Source organism: Apus apus, chromosome 2, assembly GCF_020740795.1.
Source record: "Apus apus isolate bApuApu2 chromosome 2, bApuApu2.pri.cur, whole genome shotgun sequence".
Taxonomy (NCBI): domain Eukaryota; kingdom Metazoa; phylum Chordata; class Aves; order Apodiformes; family Apodidae; genus Apus; species Apus apus.
In genome coordinates, this window is record NC_067283.1 from 103,488,466 (window position 1) to 103,508,842 (window position 20,377).

At 40.4% G+C, this 20,377-nt stretch overlaps 1 protein-coding gene across 2 annotated transcripts in view; it reads right to left on the reverse strand.

Annotated features, from left to right (window-relative positions):
- The window catches only part of RAB31 (RAB31, member RAS oncogene family), a 64,798-nt gene that overhangs the window by 11,746 nt on the left and 32,675 nt on the right, over window positions 1–20,377 (reverse strand). For both annotated transcript variants that reach the window (XM_051610660.1, XM_051610661.1), the window contains exons 4-6: window positions 10,727–10,798; window positions 8,762–8,868; window positions 3,890–3,999 (exon numbers count right to left, since the gene is read on the reverse strand). In XM_051610660.1, coding sequence (XP_051466620.1) covers window positions 3,890–3,999; window positions 8,762–8,868; window positions 10,727–10,798 — 289 coding nt within the window. The remainder of the gene's footprint in view (window positions 1–3,889; window positions 4,000–8,761; window positions 8,869–10,726; window positions 10,799–20,377) is intronic.

Here is a 20,377-nt window from a genome sequence, read left to right on the forward strand (position 1 = left end):
CTTCAAATCCTGAGATAAACTTATTTTTTAAAGTCTTTCTAAAATAGTGTAATATAATAACCTTAGAAATTAAGTGATCTGCCTATAATCTCTATAATTTTTTCAATATTTATCTGGTTGTCAGCAAAACAGCCCAGTTCCCCTTCTATTTTCTGTCTTCTTTATATCACTATGTTGAGTAATTTTTTCCCATCATACTATTTCATGTTTCCATTCACAACATTTACCCTGGAAAAGAGACGGTTGTTAAGACACCTTAGGAAGCAAAAACAATTATGTTAAAGTACCCCTGAGAAACGAAAAATGTAAGCAAGCAGGAGGTAATTTTTTTAGCTGAATTAAAACGTAGTCTAGCCTCTCTGTTTGGTGTATGAATTTCAAGAAGGTTTTTAATGAAGAAATTCTCCATGCATGTTGGAACGTCCTTCCAAATCCAGGCTGTAAAACAGGCAATACAGAGTCTACCTACAAGATCCAAGGCAAACAGATGTTGCTGTCTCTCTGTTCAGAGGCTGGGGAGCTGCACCATGCCCTTCTACAGCAGCACAAAGTGAAGAGCATGAACTCTCAGGCAGTGTGAAAGCAAAACCAAAGCTGCAGCATGACTTCTAGGGCACCACACAAACAAAATCAGTCAAAAGGGCAGGTGACTTGGCCACAGAAGGACATCATGTACTGACAAGTCAGAAATGCTGCCATGCAACTTGGGCATAGACAGACTTTTTCTGGAAACTGCACAAAGACTGACGTGGTGTAAAACACCAGTAAGTTATCCATATCCTCTGTCCAGTCACAATCATACTAATTAATTCTCCTGCCAATTAAGCATTTTTTCAGTTGATTTCCACTGTATTTCTATAAACATACACCACCAACTCTCCTTTCTCTCCTCTGAGTACTTGATAAGGTCACAAGTACATCCACTGAGAGCAAATATTTCTATTTATAGAAATAATTGCCTGTGGAATTAAGTGCACTTGCCTCGGTATCTAGTTCATACTAAACTTAATTTAGCTGATTTTCCTTGTCTGTTATATCCCTTATTAGGGACAGTGTATGCTGCCAGCTGCAGCATTGCCTATCAACAACAGAAACTAATTATCTAATTATATGGCAAGGATGAGTTCCTCTGCAAGAACATTCACAAGTTACAGATGCAGACAATCAAGTGAATTATCACATGGAAGAACCGTTTTTTCCAGACAGGCATTTTATACACTCCTCCTTTTTTAAAGGAGACAAAAGAAAACTAGTGCATTCTAGGAATATCGGTTCAAGCAAAGACTTCAGGGAAACAAAGTTTAGTTTCTGTAGGCCTCTGTCCTACAAAACAGGATTTGGGGATAGCAGGAATCACCAGCTGTGGAAGAGGATCAAGTCAAGGAGCTCTTCAGAGACCTCGACCCATACAAACCTGCAGATGCAGAAGGGGCAATTCAACATCACTGCAAAGCCATTCTTTATCACCCCTATCATTTTTGAAAGGTTGTGGAAATGAGGGACATCTCCTATGACTAAGAAAGAAAATGCTAAGAAGGATGAATGTTATCTGTCTCCAAAATGGGCAATAACAAGCCATGGATCTACAGGCTGGTTAGCCTCATTCTGCTTCCTGGGGAAACCACAAAGCAAATCCTCTCAGAAGTTGCTTCTGAGCACCTGAAGCCAAAGGAGGTGACCAGGACCAGTCAGCATGGACTTACCAAGGGTAAACCATGTCCAACCAACCTGGTTGCCCTAAATGATAATATGACTGAAATTGATTGAGGAAGAGCACTGGATGTTGTCTACCTTGACTTTAGCAAGATTTTTGATGCTTTATCCTACAGCACCCTTGACATATCCAAGCTGCAATATTATAGGCAGGCACACAGATAGGCCGACTATTATTATAGATAGGCAGATTGTTAGCTGTGTGGAAAATTGGCTGGATCATCTTCTTCCTCAAACTAAGCATTCCCAGCTCCTTCAAGAATTCTTCATAAGATTTATTCTCCATGAAGAATCCTTGAAGGATCTGGGAATGTTTAGTTTGAGGAAGAGGAGGCTGAGGGGAGACCTCATCAGTCTTTACAACTACCTGAAAGGTCATTGTAGAGAGGTTGGTGCTGGTCTCTTTTCACAGGTAATTAGCGACAGAACAAGAGGGAAGGGCTTCAAGCTGCAACAGGGAAGGTTTAGACTGGACATTAGGAAATTTTTTTCACAGAAAGAGTGGTTAGACAGTGGAATAGGCTGCCCAGGGAGGTGGTTGAGTCACCATCCCTGGATGTGTTTAAGGGTCATTTGCATGTGGTGTTGGTGGATATGGTTTAGGGGAGAACTTTGTAGAGTAGGGATGATGGTTGGACTTGGTGATCCCAAGGGTCTTTTCCAACCTGAACAGTTCTATGATTCTATGATCAGACTTAAAGGCCAATGGTAAACAGTATGTGTGTACCTGTAGGACAGTTACAAGTGCAGTACCTTATTTAATTCCTTTTATTAGTGGCCTGAAGGAAGAAAATATATGCACCCACTTCAACCCACAGATGATACCCAACTCAGAGACGCATTCAATACCCTTAAGGGCAAGGCTGCTGTTCAGAGGGCCTTAGGCTGGAGGGAGGAATGGGCCAGCAGGAGCCTTATGTGGTTCAGAAAGGACAAATTCGTGGTCCTGCTTGTGGGTAGAAAGAACCCTTGGCTATAAAACAGGCTGCGGACTGGCTGCCCAGGAAGCAGCTCTGCCAAAAAGGACTCAAGAGCAGCAAGCTGAGCACAAGACAGTGATGTGCTTGGCAGCAATGATGACCAACAGCATCCTGAGTCATACCAACAGGAGCCAAGTTGGTAGGTCAAGTGAAGTGGTTCAGTCTTCTAGATACAGTTTAACACAATTAACGCATCCAGTTTTGGGCCTCACAATACAAGAAACATGTTGACAAACTCAGGGCAAGTTCAGAGGAGGACCACCAAGATGGTTAGGGGGCTGAAGCACTTGTGCTTTGAGCAGACACTGAGGAAGTGGCACTTGTTCAGCCTGGAGATGTGATGGCTTTGGGGGACTGAAAAACCACCTAAGGGGAGGGTTGCTAAGAAGACAGAGCCAGGCTCTTTACTGCGGTGCATCCAGGACAACAAGTGATGGTGACCATGAACTGAATCAGGAGAGGTTCTGACTTGATATACCAGGGGAATGCCACTGTGAGGACAATTAAACACTGGACTTGCTGCCCAGAATGCTTGTGGAACCTCAGGCCTTGGGCCCACACAGACAATGGCCTGAACAACCCGGCATGAATTCACCATTAAGTCTGCTTTGAGCACAAAGTTGAACTGAAGGCCTCCTGATGTCTCTTTAAGCCCACAAGGTCCTTCCCACTTGCAGCTAGAGACCAAAACTGGAAAGCCAAGAAGGCAAACTGAACAAATAGTTTTCTCTTCTCCTCATGAAGAATGTCAGTCTCATCTTGTTTAAAAGACCTGGAGAGAATTTTAAAAAATAAAACAAAACAAACCCAAAACCAGATTTCAGTACAATGACTATTTCCTACTTATCACAGCCCTTCAGGCGCATTTCTCAACATTTAGGTTTTTATTAGCCTGATGATAAGATCAACAGCACTGCCTCTACAGCAGGCTTGGTCTGAAACAGAAGATGTGACCCAGGTCAGGATGCATATACAGATTAAGATGTAACAGGCTTACCCTGTATCTACTATCTGCTGTGTATTTAAAGTCATTCTGAGTTTACATTTGCATAAACAGCAGCCATACTGCTGGCCCAGTGCAATTCTTCATGTCTTTGGGAAAGTTTTTAGACCCAAAACAGACAGCTATTTTCAGAAGACCTCCAAACAATCACAGTTAGCGGAAAAAAAAAAAAAAGGAGGAGGCATTTACTTACTTATTCCTTGAAAAAGTTCTTCAATGTTAACAGCATTCTTTGCACTGGTTTCAACAACAATTGCACCTATAGATTCTGCATACTCTTTGGCATCCTTCATAGGAACCTCCCTATGAAAAAAAAAAAATTTACAAATAAAATAAACCACATTTTAAAAAAATAATTTTATCTGAAACAAATAAACAACCTCAAATACAGCCCAATCAGAAAAGCACTAGTATGCTCTTCTTCCCTGCAAAGTAAGTTATATTTCTTCTTCAGATATTTAAATCATCATATTCAAAATACCAAAATTTCACCAATTATGAATTTGTGGATTTCTTAGACTTGCTGCTGAATCTATGCCTTGAAAAAAGTAAAATAATTTAAATTACAAGCTCATTTGTTTTTTAACTTGACCCTGGATAAGAAAAACATTAAAACACTAGAGAAAAGACAAACAGCTCTGCTGATTCAGTCAGCAAAGCCTACTGTCCATACCAAGTATTTAAACAAGATAGGGTGCAACTGTTGTGGATTAAAATTAGAAGACCATCATATGTCTAAGTGTTTGCAAGCAGCAAGAAAACAAGAGATATTCTGAAACAAATATGAAAGCCAATGAGTCCAAGCACACTGTAAGAGCAATTTGGGAGTGCCAGGTTCACTGGGAAAAGACAACCAAAATGACGCTGTCTTAAAATCGTGGGTAGAACATGCTCATTTTGCAGCCAATGCTTCATATGCCAAAAGCTGGCAAATGCAGTTTACAACATGCAAAACACCTCTGCTTCAGACACAAAGCAAGCCCCAGGCAGATCTTGTTTTTGCCCAAGCTAGGTGGCAAAGCTGAATCTGCTCGTGTCCACTGCTGTCTGTAACATATATTGCTGACCTTTGAGCAACCCCTCAGAATCAGAGACTGAACATGTTAATAGGTACTCAGGGCACAGGGGAGCACGTGTTGAAACACCGGGCTGCCAGCACTGCTTTTCTTCCAGTTGTTCAATACATCAACTGGTGCGTTTTTTGCGGCTTTATAGCTCTCTCTTGCACATGCAGATTTTGTACAAACTCCTCTTCCACAGCTCCAAAGTACCAATCCAGAGACTCTTAGCACAATTTCCTCCTAGTATGAGTGTCCTGGACTTTAACTGGGGGCACCTAGGTGGGAGCACAGCAATGCAATTTCACAATTAGTTTATGGGGGAATATATTTTAAATAAATCAGATCTGCTGCTCAGGAAACATGCAGAGAGGCAGGATAATTACCTGATTTATTACAAGTAGTTTAAAAAAATTAGCCTGCAATTCCAACATCTGGATTCAGAGCTTGTTTCCATTACTTGCTTCCTTGTATTACATGTCTTTTAATTGCAGAAGACACAGAGAAGTCACTATTTCTGAAATGGCACCTTTGCCTTTATTATGAAAGGTACCACCATCTGCAGGTGGCCTTTGAGATAAGAAAAAAGGAACTTAACTATGTAACATAATATTCAAACAACAGTAAAGGAAGAAATGTGAGAGCATGGGCTTATGTAATTACGACCTTCAACTTGCTGTAATTTAGATGAGAAAGCAGGAAAAGGTAAAACAGCAGCAAGTGACAATATTCTGAGGAAGTACCACAAAACTTCCTAGCCTTCTCCAATGACATTTCTAAAGGAAGCCTAGAAATTCCACAGCACAGGGGCAATAAGCCTCCAGTGCTGCCGGCACTGAGAAGGCTTCATGCGTCATGTGGAGTTATTGTAATCTGGATGTCAACTCTGCTAAAATGCTACCTTGTCAAAAAGGAAAAGCACAAACACTTGAACTGTAAAGCAAAGGGATGAAAAAACCCAAGATGGAGTGGAGAGGGAAGAAGGCAAGAACCAACAGTGGAGTGTTGAGACAGTGTTGTTCCAGGGCTACAGGGAAAGTTACAAGAATATGTATTATGAAAGGTGCCAATTATTGCATTTTATTCTTTCCAAATCATTCTATTGACTCAATCTCCCTTGAGATTACCTGAATAATTAATGAATAAAAAATATTCTGAATGAATAGAGAGAAGGTTTCAGTATGGAATTCTGCTGAATTCTTTTAGCCAAGGATCTGGTAATTTGCAGTGAACATGCTTTGTTAAGAAGGTACACCATAATTTTAGGGAAGTAAGCACTTCTCAGTTGCTATTATGGCTATTAACTTCTATAATGCTCAAAATATATTTTGGATAGTTGCAGTATTTTAACTCAGCTCCTATTTTTGAATATACTATTTAATGACCTGTCAGAAGGACAGGATACATCAGAAGGAAGAGGCTATTACTTAAGAATATGCCAAACACTCAACAGTACTAGAGTTGACAGCACTATAACAAAGATTAGGATTCATACTAAATAAAACTGCCTGTCTTCCTGTAAAATTCCTTCAAAATGTAGAAGAAATTTATTTAAACAGAGTGCCAAGAACTGCTGATAGCATATTAACAATACTGAGAAAAGCAGCATGACCCCAGTGTCCCAAGCAGCAATGTCCCAAATCCATCTTGGCAGCTCAAAAGCAAATTTTAGATGCTAAATGAGAAGGGCAACATGGTCAATGTTTATGAGGAATAATGACAGTCTTTTCCCAGAGGAAAATAATCAGCTCTTATTGCTTCTACTCATTGCTCTTTACACTATCTCCTAAAGTCATAGGGATGTCAGATTCACATCAGCTTGGACCTGGATCTATTTGCTTCCATTCACCTTGGTCTTGTAAGCAGCTGTCACTCTAATACCCAGCAAAACATCTGCAAAAAGTTTTACAAAATCAAAGAGATATGCCAAAAATGCATACACACATCAGCTTGCTCATGTGCTCACATCATCTTATTTTTAAATTCTTTGTGCCCAAAGGCATATGTATTTTCTACTCATTTGAAAAAAATCTGATAAATTAGGTGACACATTTCACCTAGAATCATTTCATGGAAATCAATTTGAAGATATAAATCAGCCAGAGAATACACAGAGCTGCACGTATTGCATAATCAATCAGATTGCTGGAAGAACTGTGGAAATATCACATGAGATGTAGTCTGTTCTCTATTTGTCCACCAAAATATCTTTAACTGGACATCACTGGATGACTTAAAAAAGAAAAAAGGTTGGGGGATGCAGAAAGAATAGCAGCATGTAAAAAAAAATATCAAAACTGTTCATAATTATGAAAATTAAGCAACCAAAACTACATTAGCTCACCAAGAAAAATGAGCACCATGCAAACGCCAAAACATTTGTGCATGGAAGAGCTGTACTGGCTGAACAGGAGCAAGAAACAGCTGATGAACAAACAGTGAACAACTGGTAGCATTTGAGAAGAACGTGGTGGGAAGTATTCTCACAACATTTCTACAGTGCAGGTTTTCTTTCATGTCCCCAGGTTAACCCGCCTCTGATGGAACAGCATTTAAAAGCTTGCTGCCATGGAAAATGCTACCAAAAGCAGAGAGAGAGGTGCTTATGGATTCATTTGCTACTAGTGCCGTTTGTCACAATCTCCGAACTTATTACCCTTGATGTAACCAGGAAATTTTATTGCTGGGAACAGTTAAGAAATAAATTAAAAGTGACTCTCAGGGCAACTGAAAACTCCAGCTTGTGCTAACAGGTTTTTATGCTTATTTCTTATAATTGTCCTTTCCTCTGTTTTGTTTTTTGTTTGTTTGGGTTTTTTTATATATACTTCACATTTGGAAAGCTTTAATTTTCTATTATAGGACTCATCTTCATCACATTGACAAGCATATGACAACACTATGTAGGAGATGACAATCTACTATCTTTTTTCCTGATTTTTAACCCAACAGAAACCAGGAGTCTTCTAGCATCAGGATTTGTTCAGGTCTTACAGAAAGCAGTGACTCACAGTTTCATGTTGGCTCATGGCTGACAGTGGCAGGGGAAGGAAAAAAAAACAAACCAAAACCAAACTAAAAGAAAAAACCAAACAAACCAACACAGTTTGGTTTTGGAAGCACTGCACCACTTAAGGTATACATGGGTTTCAGGCCTCTGGTGAACCTGGGCTAAAGTAATGACAATAAAACAACAGGCAGATGTATTTGAACAATCATGAGAGGCTATGAGGTCCTAAGAGAAAAGCATCAAATGAAGCCACTGAGTCTGTAGCCATAGCTGAGGCAAGATATAACAGAGTCAGGGACTGACACAAAGGATCACTACTGTACAGCAGAATGTGCTTCCGTTTCCAGAAAGGATAAATGTGAATCCAAACCAGAGCTAACAAGCAGAAGAGTGACTCTAGCTTCACCCTCATCCCAAATAGAATCATCTTGGCTCTTCTGCAGGAGGGTGGATTCCACCCTCCCCTCTTTTACTGAAGAGGTTCTTTGCTTCACACAGAGGACACAAGTTTTGCTTGAGGCTACGCTCCTAAAAACAACAAAAACACACTTTCTACATCCAGTATTATGGGACAGTTTCAGTTGTTGCAAAGTTCTCTAAGCCACTCTGTGAACAGCATTACTCTGCCTCAGGCCCATCCTTCTAGCTTTATGTTGCTGGTTTTGCTCATCAGGTAATACATTCTGCACCTTTGAACATGAGTGGAAGAAATAAAAAGAGAATTCCCAATGACTCAGCAGCTAAAGGGTGTGGATTATACAAAATTACAGGAAGGGCAGTAAAAGAGAGGTTTGTTGGGGTTTTTTTAAATGTACATAATTTAAGTTCTGCTGCTGCTGCGGAGGTTGTACATTGGCAGAACCACTGGTGTTAGGAAAGACTCAAAACAGTTGACCAAAATTATATACTATTATAACAATGAAACAAATTGGTTACCTGAAGGAAGGAAACATTATAGTTTCTACAATCAAAGAAACAATAAAAATCAATGTATTACCTGATATCAGAAAGATCACATTTGTTTCCAGCAATGGCCATCACAATGTTTTCAGGACCATGTTCTTTTAGTTCTTTCACCCATTTCTTCAAAGTATGAAATGAATCCTAAGTTAGAGAAATAACAAATAAGCAACCAGTCACTTTTCCGTTTATGCATTTGCTTATTTTTTTAAGTTAAAGGAACACAGCTTTGACAGTAGTAATGCAATAGTAATTTTACAGATCACAAGACCATAAGATCACTGTATCTAAGTAATCTGCTTTTCCAACTTTAGGATGTAAGACTTCCTCAAATTAATTCTTCAGCTTGGACACTCTCCCCTTTGCCCCCTCCCCCCCAAGAGCAGCACAGAATGTTTTCCTTACATTTTCAGCGATGAGGAAACTACCACAGCAGCTCTTTTAAGGTTGCCCAGTAGCTAATTTCCTTCACTTTTAGTGTGAACTTCAGTTGTCTAATTTCAGCTTCTGACCAGTGGATTAACATCTCAACCACTGTCATATTTTTGTAACAGCCAATCATCCTACAGCTATCACAGTGATCCCCTCCCTCTCGCATTTCTGAATCTGTGACCTGGCAAACCTCAATTTACCCATTATGAAACCAAAGAGACAGGTGACAATGCACTTGGCTTTTTCCCTCTTTCCTTCCAAGTACAAAATTCAAACACTTTTTGTTGCTACCTACCTCTTAACAGTAAATTTTCTATTTCTTTACACTAATGAACTAATAAAATTTAGATCCCTTTTGTTCCTAGAGATTCTAATTATAACGCATGATTGAAATTATGACTGAAACTCAAAGGGAGCTCCAAAAATAATTTAATTTTTTTTTCCCTGTCGGACATGATCTTAAGAGTTGTGTCTAAACCAGGAATGTCTGTGTCAGTATCACTGAAGGGAGAACACTATCAGTCATTTGGTAAAAAAAAAAAAAAATCCATTCTGCTTTAATGGTCAATGCTGAATATTAAGCCTCAGAAGGTGAAATGCACATTGACCTTCTCTTTATTTTGAGATCCATGTAAGCTTGTAGACAGGCTGGCAAAACAAAGCCTGTATTTAAATTAAAAATAAGTATCAATCCAGCATGATTCACCCTTCCTTGTCTTTTCTTGGCAAATTAGCAAGGGACAACAGCATGACTGTGCAACAGTGACCACCATCATCAGCCACAGATCATTACACTAATGCACTGAAGAATCAACCCAGGCTTCTCAACCTAGTAGTAAATAATTCAATTGGCAGGAAAGGAATGAAATGCTAGTGAACTGTCATGTCCATCCATTAACGCCTCCTCTAACTCAGCTTTATCAGTGGGGGTTTCTTTCCAAAGTGATGGAAGAGGAATTCAGCTAGAACATCCTAGCCTGCTCTGGCTGAGAAATGAGCAAGAGTCATTTAGGATCTGAAAATACAATTTTCATCCCAACTGAATAATGTTGAGAGAAAGGTCAGAGACTTCATATTTCATTACTGGCTTCAAAGTTCAGACATGAGTCCCACAATGCAAACATGAGACTATATGCTTAAATAAAACCAATTAATTTTAAAATCAGTACTATGCAAACAACTGAATTTCAGTTCAATTGATAAAGCGGCCAGCTGCTTTTTGTAGCAAAAATTCAATTCCATACAAAGCACACAGGTGGTGATGGTGGAAGGGGGTATTCCAGGATATTATCTTGTCTACCCAACCTAAGGAAATCCAAAGAAACTTTGACAACATCTCCAACCTTTTGTCTAGATGAAGTTTAAACAACACAGAAGTAGAAATTTATATTTACTTTTTTAAGGCAGTTGGACGCCTCTATCCAAACCAACACCAACAACGAAAGCATATAAACCCCACTGGCATGAACAGGAATTAACAGATAAATATTTCTGCATTTGTGCATTTTAACTCCAACTCTGCCCCAAGCAAAGGAGTTCACACAGGCACAAAGCGTAGAGGAGGTCTTACCTGTTTGGTGATGTCATAGACTATCACAGCTGCTGCTGAACCTCGATAGTACATTGGAGCCAGGGAGTGAAACTGTTAAAACATAACCACACCCCAAAAATTAATAAATCAGAATTACTACATTTTGTCAGGTCAAAAAGACTTGCCATGGCAGGACCACCAACCTTCCTTCATACCACAGGAAACAGATGTCTTTGGTGGTTGCCCACCTCTAATTTTCCTTAAATGTCAAGGAAACAGAACTCCTTTACCTCCTGCCATGCTTCATCCAGCTGGAATTAAACCATCAGCACTTACTGGTTCAATGCATCTTTGCCACTACAGGGCATGGACTCTGAGGACAAATTTTGACATGAATATCACCTACACCTGGTCGCCTAACCTGGCAGCACATAGACACCTTCCCCTCACAAACAGCAATGCTTTGCTTTGCAGTTGTAACAGATTGGATTTAGCTTGTGTTTGGGTTTTATCAAACATTGTGAAATCACTCAGATAAAATTAGCTTGACAGAAAACTTGGAAAACCTGTCATGTTTAGTTATCCTATACTATGACAGGTATTTTGAAAAAAACATGGGTTCTTGCAGTTTAAGTTACTCTTCAGCTTTTTGTTTCAAGGGAAGCATCTTTTAAGGAAAAAAAAACAAAACAAAACAAACAACCAAGCAATAAATATTTTTACAATATCAACAGCTTGCCAATGAACAGCATAATTTTCATCATTTACCATGACTAAGCAGCTGATTTAAAATTTCAGCTTGTAATTACAGAGAGAAAGGAAGTAAAAAAGTCTTTCTGCTGATTCAACTAAACGTAGTCTTAAGCAAACAAAAAATAACCTTTTTCTGGAAAATACATTTAGTGTCTCTGTACTCATGCAGTCATTTTATACATTTTTATTTGTAAAGGTGTCTGCAAAAGCTTCATATAAAGCTGCAGCTAATAACCTAGGCCAACTCATATATCAAATGCATTATAAGGGCAGGGCATGAATCCCACTGCCTGGTGCACGTGCATGGATCCATGTTACATTACAAATCTCTGTGGATTTACAGGACACATCTTTTTCTCAGCACTGTACTAACAGACTGAGTGTCTAGACCTAGCAGCCTCCATATTTCATGCCATCTTACGTGCAATGTACAAAGCAAGTGATTTGTAATATTGGTTTATTTGCCAGTTTGTAAGCTATTTATCACAGACTGTACATCCCAGCTCAAGGTCGATACTTTCTCTTATTACAGTAAGGACACACAACAGCAGTGACAGATGGTCAAGTGTTGAAGTGTTTTGGGGAATGAGGCAGGTGGGAGAACTCATTAATAGCAGAAAACAGCAGGAGGGAGGATGAGAAAATAAAGAGGAATCAGTCAAGACAAGTGGTCTGAAGAAAAAGGACCAGCCAATACCCTGAGGGATTTGGGTAGATGAGTGCCTTCTGGGTTTTTTGTGTGTGGCTTTATTACTTGCATGTTTAATGCAAGAAATGCTTTCCAGAATTTTTAGTCTTCAAAATTACAATAGAAAATTTCCCATGTGTTGCATGAAAGTACCCTGGAAGTCAGGGACCTTAATCATGGAGGGTAGATCTGGCCTTTCATGGTGAATAGAGAGAAGGGCTACAAAAACTATCAGAGGGCTGGAGCACCTCTCCTATGGAGACAGGCTGAGAGAGTTGGGTGTTTCAGCATAGAGAGAAGGCGGCTCCAGGGAGACCTTAGAGCAACCTTTCAGTACCTGAAGGAGCCTACAGGAAGCTGGGGAGGGATGATTGACAAGGCTGTGTAGTGAAAGAACAAGAGGCAATGGTCTTAAACTAGAGCAGGGTAGATTTAGATTAGACATCAGGAAGAAGGTCTTTACAATGAGGATGGTGAAGCACTGGAACAGATTGCCTAGAGAGGTGATGGAGGCCCCATCCCGAGGTCTCTTGACCTTGTCAAGGTCAGGCTTGATGAGGCTTTGAGCAACATGATTTAGTTAAAAAGATCCTTGTGCACTGCAGGGGGACTGCACTATCTGACTTTTAAAGGTCCTTTTCAACCCCACACATTCTGTGATTCTATGCACACTTCTCCCAGTCTGTAAACTTCTGGAAACAAAACCCTACAAATCATACCCTAGACACAAGCTGATTTGGTTTAAATCTAGATTACGAGGTATTAATGAATTTACAAAGAGCTCTCAGATAACAGCAATCACACTTCACAGGAGCCATTCAGTTAAATTCACATGCTTCAAGTTCCTTCAATACCAGCCCAGAAAACACACTGAGAACCTGTGAGACACCTTGGGAATTTCTCCCTTTTCTTTTGACCAGGTGACAAGAACATTTTTCACAATAGCTCTTGCACTGAAGAATACTGCCAGTGTTAGGGTCAGAAGGTACAAATAGAAACAAGTTTTAAAAACCCCAAACAAACAGAAAAGCAGACCTCTTTCACTGGATCCTGGGTAAGTAGTTTTTTATGGAACCAGGATGAAAACGACTGTGTTTTGGGCAGGATTCATTTTTAGCTGGATTCCCAAACCAGGTTGTGCATCAGATATGCCCCAGGCTCAGCCAAAAGGAAGAGATGGGAAAGCATGGCAGAGAAAAAGCAGGAAGGACAGGACTAGTGCCCATCTCTGCTGGTATAGTCTAGTGCCACTGGCACTTTTAATCCTTTTATCCTACAATGAAAGCAATAATCCTTTTCGATCGGTGCAGGTAAAAGACTGAAACCAAAGAAAACATCTTTTGAAACATTTTTTTTAATAAATCACATCAACAGCATGGTGTATTTCAGTAATAGAAGGACCAAACCATGTCAAACTACGTTTGACCTTATCCTTGTTACAAGAACATAAAAAGAGGAGACCAGAGGTGAAAAATACAGGAGGAATGCAGTTCCTCTGCTACTTGAGAAAAAATAATCTACTTAAATATTCCAATTCCTCACAAGCTTGGAAAGAGGGAGGGCAAGACCACAACAAGCTAAGCTAGGAAAGGCAACTGCCTTTGAAAGGTACTCAGGTTCAGTACTTGTTGTGAACACCTAGAGCATGACTGCCCTACTCTACTGTACTGAGAATCTGTTTACTTTCTCATCTCACAGGACATTTATATCCTCTTTCATGATTCTATAGTAATATTTTAGCTATAAGGTTTTTTTAAGGGGAGAAATAATTCCACATGTATTCCAGCATGTAGCTTCAATTTTTATTTTTTATTTTTAAATATCAAGTCATAGATCTTATCTGACATGTCAGTTTGCATTATTCATATTTGGGTAAACCTGATGCTCAAGATTTCATATTTGACATGGAATAAAGTGACCAAAATGGGATTACAATGGATCTTAATGCAATTTCCTACCATCTGGGGGGGGGGACTTTGAAATTGTTTAATAACAACTGAAAGTACACTAGTAACAACTATTATCAGTCATTACTGTACAGAATATCAAACAAACCCAAAACTAAATCCCCTTTGTCATTCTTTCATACAGTCAAACATGATGATATACTATGTCCCAGTCATAAGAAATCACTTTTGTCCACAACAGAACAGGAAAGGACTGCAAAGCTGGATGAATCAAGAGGTGTTGAAAAATTGTAACTCTGAGTAGGTTTCATGATCTAATAATAGATTCTTAACAAATGTCTTTTATGAACATGAATTTTTCAGTATCACAAACGCACTAGTAAAAATAGTATGCAAAGAATTATGTTTATTTAGTGTTTTTTTTATTTTATTTTATTTTAAATCAGTGCCCAAAAACAAAGTCCTCTTGAACCTTTTTCTGGTGTAATTGCCTGGAAAAAGAAAGTCAGGCAAAATTAATTAAAGGGCTACAAAATATTAATGTGCACAATTGTCACCTGCCAAGGACCAAATGTGGGACAGACGCCTAAAACAAGTGACACACAAAAAAAATCAGCTCACAAAATTAAATCTCACAGGACTACCATCTGTATTATAAATTACAATGTCTATAACCTCGATTTTATAGCTCAGTATTTCTGTATCCAGTAATTCCCAAGATGACTAGGAGAAACAGAACCAGTTTGAGATTTGGCATGAGAACAGCTCTGCTTCTCCAGATGGGTCATCTAAAACACTGAGGCAGCCACCCTCAGCTCTGTCGCACGGACACACAGGTCATGACCCAGCTTGCTGGGGACTCAGCCCCCCCCTGCCCCACGGCCTGCAGGCTAAGAGGGAAGCGCAGACCCACAGCAGTCGTCTGTCACCTGCCATCATCACAAATAACCACACTCGTAACCCATTTCAAAAGCTGCCCGAGGTTCAGCCTAAAATCATCCATTGAATTGCCTTTATCTGTGCCCAGTCCAGCTTCCATTCATCTTTCCTGACTGCAGGTGACCAGATTTGTGTGTAGCCCTCTGGACATTAACTGCACTTTCCCTGACATGTGACACATTTCTCATGGCTGCATCCTACACTCATGATCATCTTTTGACTAGTAAATACATTCACAGGTGACTTTCCTTCTCTGGTTCAAAAAAACAACCAAACCACCTACAACTTTATAGCATACATTTTTATTGGGAGTCAAAAAGTACAGGGACTTGCTACTTATACCACTGAGTTTCATCCAGACCTTTTCCCATCATTTTCTGCCACGACGTTTTAGGCACTGGGAATACCTCCCATTTTCTACAATGACTATACCAGCTCACCAGCTCATGAAAATTTTGTGTCTCTCATTCAGTGCCCACAAAAAGTTTGCCTATTTTTTTTTTGCCTTCTGTTCCTCTACCAACACATTCACGTTGCACTTGTGGTTCATCATCTCTGTCACTAAGGAAGAAGTGAGGCCACATGCACATTATGAAATTTCCTCTGAAAGCAGGTCTCCTGTTTCTCTCAAGATCCAGCTAGAAGCTGCCAAACATTTACAGCTGTACAGCCCTGCAGCACAGAGAACAAATTCAGTTCTTAGGTGGTGCAAGTTAAACATAACCAGTTGTTCTTGCTGATTGCAGGAGTGTTTTGAGATTCTGCAACCCCTGATCTGGCCATCTCACTGCAGCCAACAGAAGCTTTGCCCTTGCAAAAGGGTTGGAAAATGGAACCAACCCGCCATTAAGGAATTTACCGTGGATTTAAAAGCTCTCTAACATTTAGCTTTCTGTTTCCTCTGCGTATTTGGATGTAAGCAATGTTTTTCACATTTCCTCTGTGCTAACAAAACAGAATAGGGAAGAAGAAAAACACAGAGTAGCTATATAGCAGTACTTGGAAGAGAAAAAGAAATTCAAGAGAACACAACACAAATCACACCTGAGCTGTGGCAGTGAAAGCCTCTTAGCCATGTCTTATGTAATGCTGGTTTAGAAAGCAAAACAGAGGCTAAATAAACACAAAAATAAAAACCTACCATTCCTGCCCATTTATATGGAGGCTGACAAATGCTGCTGAAGACAGTCTGAATTCAGTCAATATGCCAGGCACACCAGGGAACACTAATTCCTGTCTGCAGCTCCTCCCACCACCCTGTAGCGATACACCCCAGCGCTAGCTTACTGCCACAGCAGGGCTGCCTCCTTCAAACTCCATAGCCAAGAGGAAAAAAAGCAAAACCAAAACCAACAACAACAAAAAAACAACCCACAACCCCTCTGCTGAGTTGCTTTTACCATCCTAGACCTTAAATAACATCACTTGTTCTTGCTGCAAAAGCATAACAAGCAAAAAGGGGTGTGATGCACAGAGCAAGCAGAATGACAGCAGTGCTCAGCAAGCATTTCACACCTCCTCACATCAAGGGCTGAATTCAGCTAAGGTTTTTCCACATGGTGCCTCTTCAAGCACCTGCAGGTGCAGAGCAGCACAAATTCACTTCAAGCCAGTGGTAATAATTTCATTAGATTTTGCTCCTATTCTGTGGAAGCTGCTCTCTGACTACGTGTGTCGCATCTGAGTGGCCAAGATCAAACCATCTGGCTCCTCCTTGCTTTACCAAGGTGACACTAATGGTAAGGACAGCCACAGCTTCTGGCTGCCTGCTAGCCACTTGCATTTGTGGGCAGTGACATAGCTGTCACATCCTTCACCTTCTTATTACACAAACTCACCTTTCTAGACTAGGACCTCCAAGCACCTCAATCTCCTCACTCAACAGTCTGTTTCCAGCCCCTCTGCAGATGATTTTGGGTGTCTAGTTTCTCCTGTCCTTGGCCCATCCTGCCACAACACTGCCACAAACCTGTTCAGTCCTGTCCCCAAACCCACCTGAAGCACGTTTCTCCTCACACTTTGGCCACTGTTCCTACAACCTGATCCACTGAGGTTCCTGTGATGAAGAGGATGGTAGACCAGTGCCAGAAACACATGACCACCAGACTGTTCAGGAGAGCTTACTTAGCTGCTTCCATGGATTAGGTATGCATCTATGTGGGAACAGTCAGAGGGTGCCACCATTGCAACTGCGTTGCAGAAGCTCACTGCATTGGCCCATGCAACATCAACAGTTCCTATTCCTCTATTTGTCCAAATCTAGGCATTTAAACACTCTGTTCCTGTCACCTTCAAGGCAGTGGCTGCTACCAAACAGAACATCCATAGTGTGGAGAGAAGCAAAGGCAAAAACCAGAAGTGTCAAACAGATTATCCTGAAACATAAGCTTCTCGCACAAGAAGCGTCTCAGGGAGGGATACAAAATTCCTGACATTCTCAGCTGGCAAAGGGCAAACGGAAAAATGTTATGCATGAAAGCCACTATCAGATACCATTTAGCATTTTATAGCCTTGAGTGGTTTTCCCTACATGATTGAAGGCTGAGATTCCAGTTCTCAGGCTTAGCAAGCTGAATAAATCAGGAATGACCCCTCTCAGACCTACAGATATTTTGTGTGTGTGTGTGTGTGTATATAAAAGAATGAGTATTTTTCTCAAATATGTAAAAATTCTTAAAGAGGAAAACAACATTTTAGGATAATCTTTTAAAGTTGTTTTAAATAAGCACAAAACAAACTTCTGCAACATCATGGAAGTGACCTCTGCTCAGCCCTTCTGAAGTTTAGTCATTAAACAAAGGATGCAAAAGGCACTACATCTAAACCACACCTCACAGTCATGCTACACACACTAGAAGACTGTTGAAGCTTACATCCACATGCATCTTTTAAATTATTTAGCAGGCTTTGCTCTAAAAACAGTAAAAATAATATACTCACTTACTAGCTCTAATGCCACCTGTGCTCTCACAAACAGACATATTACCAAATCACCTGCTGACCTTTGCAGCATGCTAGCAGTAGCTCACAGTGATGAGGTCCTTACACCATGTACAGGGAACCACCTCCCCACTGACTGAGCTGTGACCTACTATCAGAGTCACCTATAAAAACTGTAAAGCAAAATACAGGCCACGTCTTGACTGCAGAAGTAATTCAAGTCATTGATAAATGGTGTTGACTTCTCTCAGGACAGTCTGGTTTCAGAGAAAACATCCATAAGCTCAGTTACTAGGTTTCTCAGTTTAGGGGAAAATCCAAGTTAAGACTATGGCAAGGACAAGTCCTCCTCTGAAGGGCATCTTCACTCCCTACTTTGTGACACTACCTCTGAATAATCACAACTGTTGCTCAGAAAAGAGGGAGCCTTAAAGTGCTGTAGAGATCCCATCAGTCAACCTTTTCCTGGAAATGAAGCAGTTAAAAAAAAAAAAAAGCCCCACAACTCAGGGTAGTTCCTATCAAGGTTTAAATTAAGGAACTAATTGAGGTTCCTTCTATTAAACAAAATTAAAAACCCAGAGTCCAATATAGTACATTTTAAAAGGACAGTGATAAATTTTCCTGCCCCAGAAAGGTGGCCCTCAGGCTCCCTAACTATTTGCTGCAATATTCCTCAGCTGGCAAAATGGAAAACTGGCAGCCACCCAAGGTATTCAAACCAAGCATTGTAATTAGAAGCTACTTAGAGCATCATGAACCAAAATATATGCTAATAAAAACATAATTAACTAACTTGTGAAGAGACTCTTCTTAGGGAAGGGGACCTTTGCTAACAATAGCATAATTGTCAGGCATTTAAATCCTGAAGTCCATGGCAACAGTTTAAAGCTGATGGGGGAAAAGTGAGATAGGGAAAAAAAGTTACATTTGGAAATTGGCAGGGCACAGGAAAAGTGCCTGAAAAACAGAATAAAGCGAGCTTGTCTGACAGACAGCACACCAGCAAAACCCAACTGGGTCTGCAGAGACCAGTACTTAGGCACAGAAAAGCAGGGGGGATTTTATTAAGTATGTTGTCAGTCGAAGGTTCTCCCTCCCCAAAAAAGGGAAAAGAAACAACAACAAACAAGATAAAAGGATTGACAAGCTCTCTCCTTTTGTAATCAAGTACAATTTGCATTTTCCAAAATGAGAACTGCTGGAGAGCCAGGCAGCCCTCTCCACGGTCTCTTCCAGAAAGCACACTGAGCTTTCACTCCCACCAAGGCTATGATAGAAGCACTTTTGAGCTCTGTTTTCTGCCACATTGTTATTCTGCAGAAATGATATTTGCTTGTTATTCTGCATAAAAAGGCAATCCTGGTTCCTTCTCTACTCTGCCTACAATTCTGAGTTTCCTGGCACAAAATAAATAGAATACTATATCTAATGTCCATATGAATCTGTTCGCCATGACCAACTTCTGATTGACTGGCCTATATATTAAGGGTCTTCAACAAACCCAAGTACTCCTTCAAGCTTGGAGACCCAGGAATGACCAGCATTTCTGAAGGCTTGCAACATTACAAGTGGCACTTGATCTAATGCCTCAAGGGGGTGCTGAGTCCTTCCAGCTGGCTTCTCTGAGCACACCGGACATGGCTTCTCTTGAGAAGCAGCCACATGAATTTCCAGTTTCTCCCAGCTGACTGAAGGCAGCCAGGAGGCACATTGGTTCTCACAGAGCATTGCATAAATAAGGGCATGCAAATAAGATATTTAAGAGCAGTTTCTCTATGCTCTCCAGGCTGGCAGTGTCCCACTCTGCTGCCTAGAGAAACTGAAGAAAAAGGAGGAGAAAACTCATTAAAAAGGAGAACTCATGAGCGAGGAGCACAGAAATGTTGCTGTTATTGTTACCACCTGCCCATGGTTAAGGTTTGAGCTTAACTTTCAAGTTATAATAAGGCTTCAGTTAAATCTCACTCTAGGCTCTTCTGTTGTGAAGCAAGAGGGGGCAGCAAAAGGGGCAGGCTCCACTTCAGCACACAAGTTCTGTACTTGGCCTTGCATTTAGAAGAACCAAACCAAATGAAGGCCGTGTTGAAAGTCCAGGAAGTCCTAAGCTCTGTTGTCAGCAGTATAGACAATCAGAGCATTGACAAAACTTCCAGCCTTTAACACTGGAACATAAAGCCTCAACAAAAATAACAAAGAACAAGGCAAGGACAATAGCTCTCAAAAAGAAGCACAGCTCAGAAGACATTTCTTAGTATAATGTGAAAAAAGGCAACAGGCCCAGAGGCTGGGGTATCCTGGAAGCTTTGGGTCATCACTGATGTTCACAGGATAACAAGAAAAAAATTAACAGGGGAAGACACTGGTCTTGAATAGCAGATCAGAAGGAACAACACAAAGAAGAAAAGTAACTAGAATCCCAAATACAAATTAAAATTAACATCAATTGTTTAGCTGTAAAAT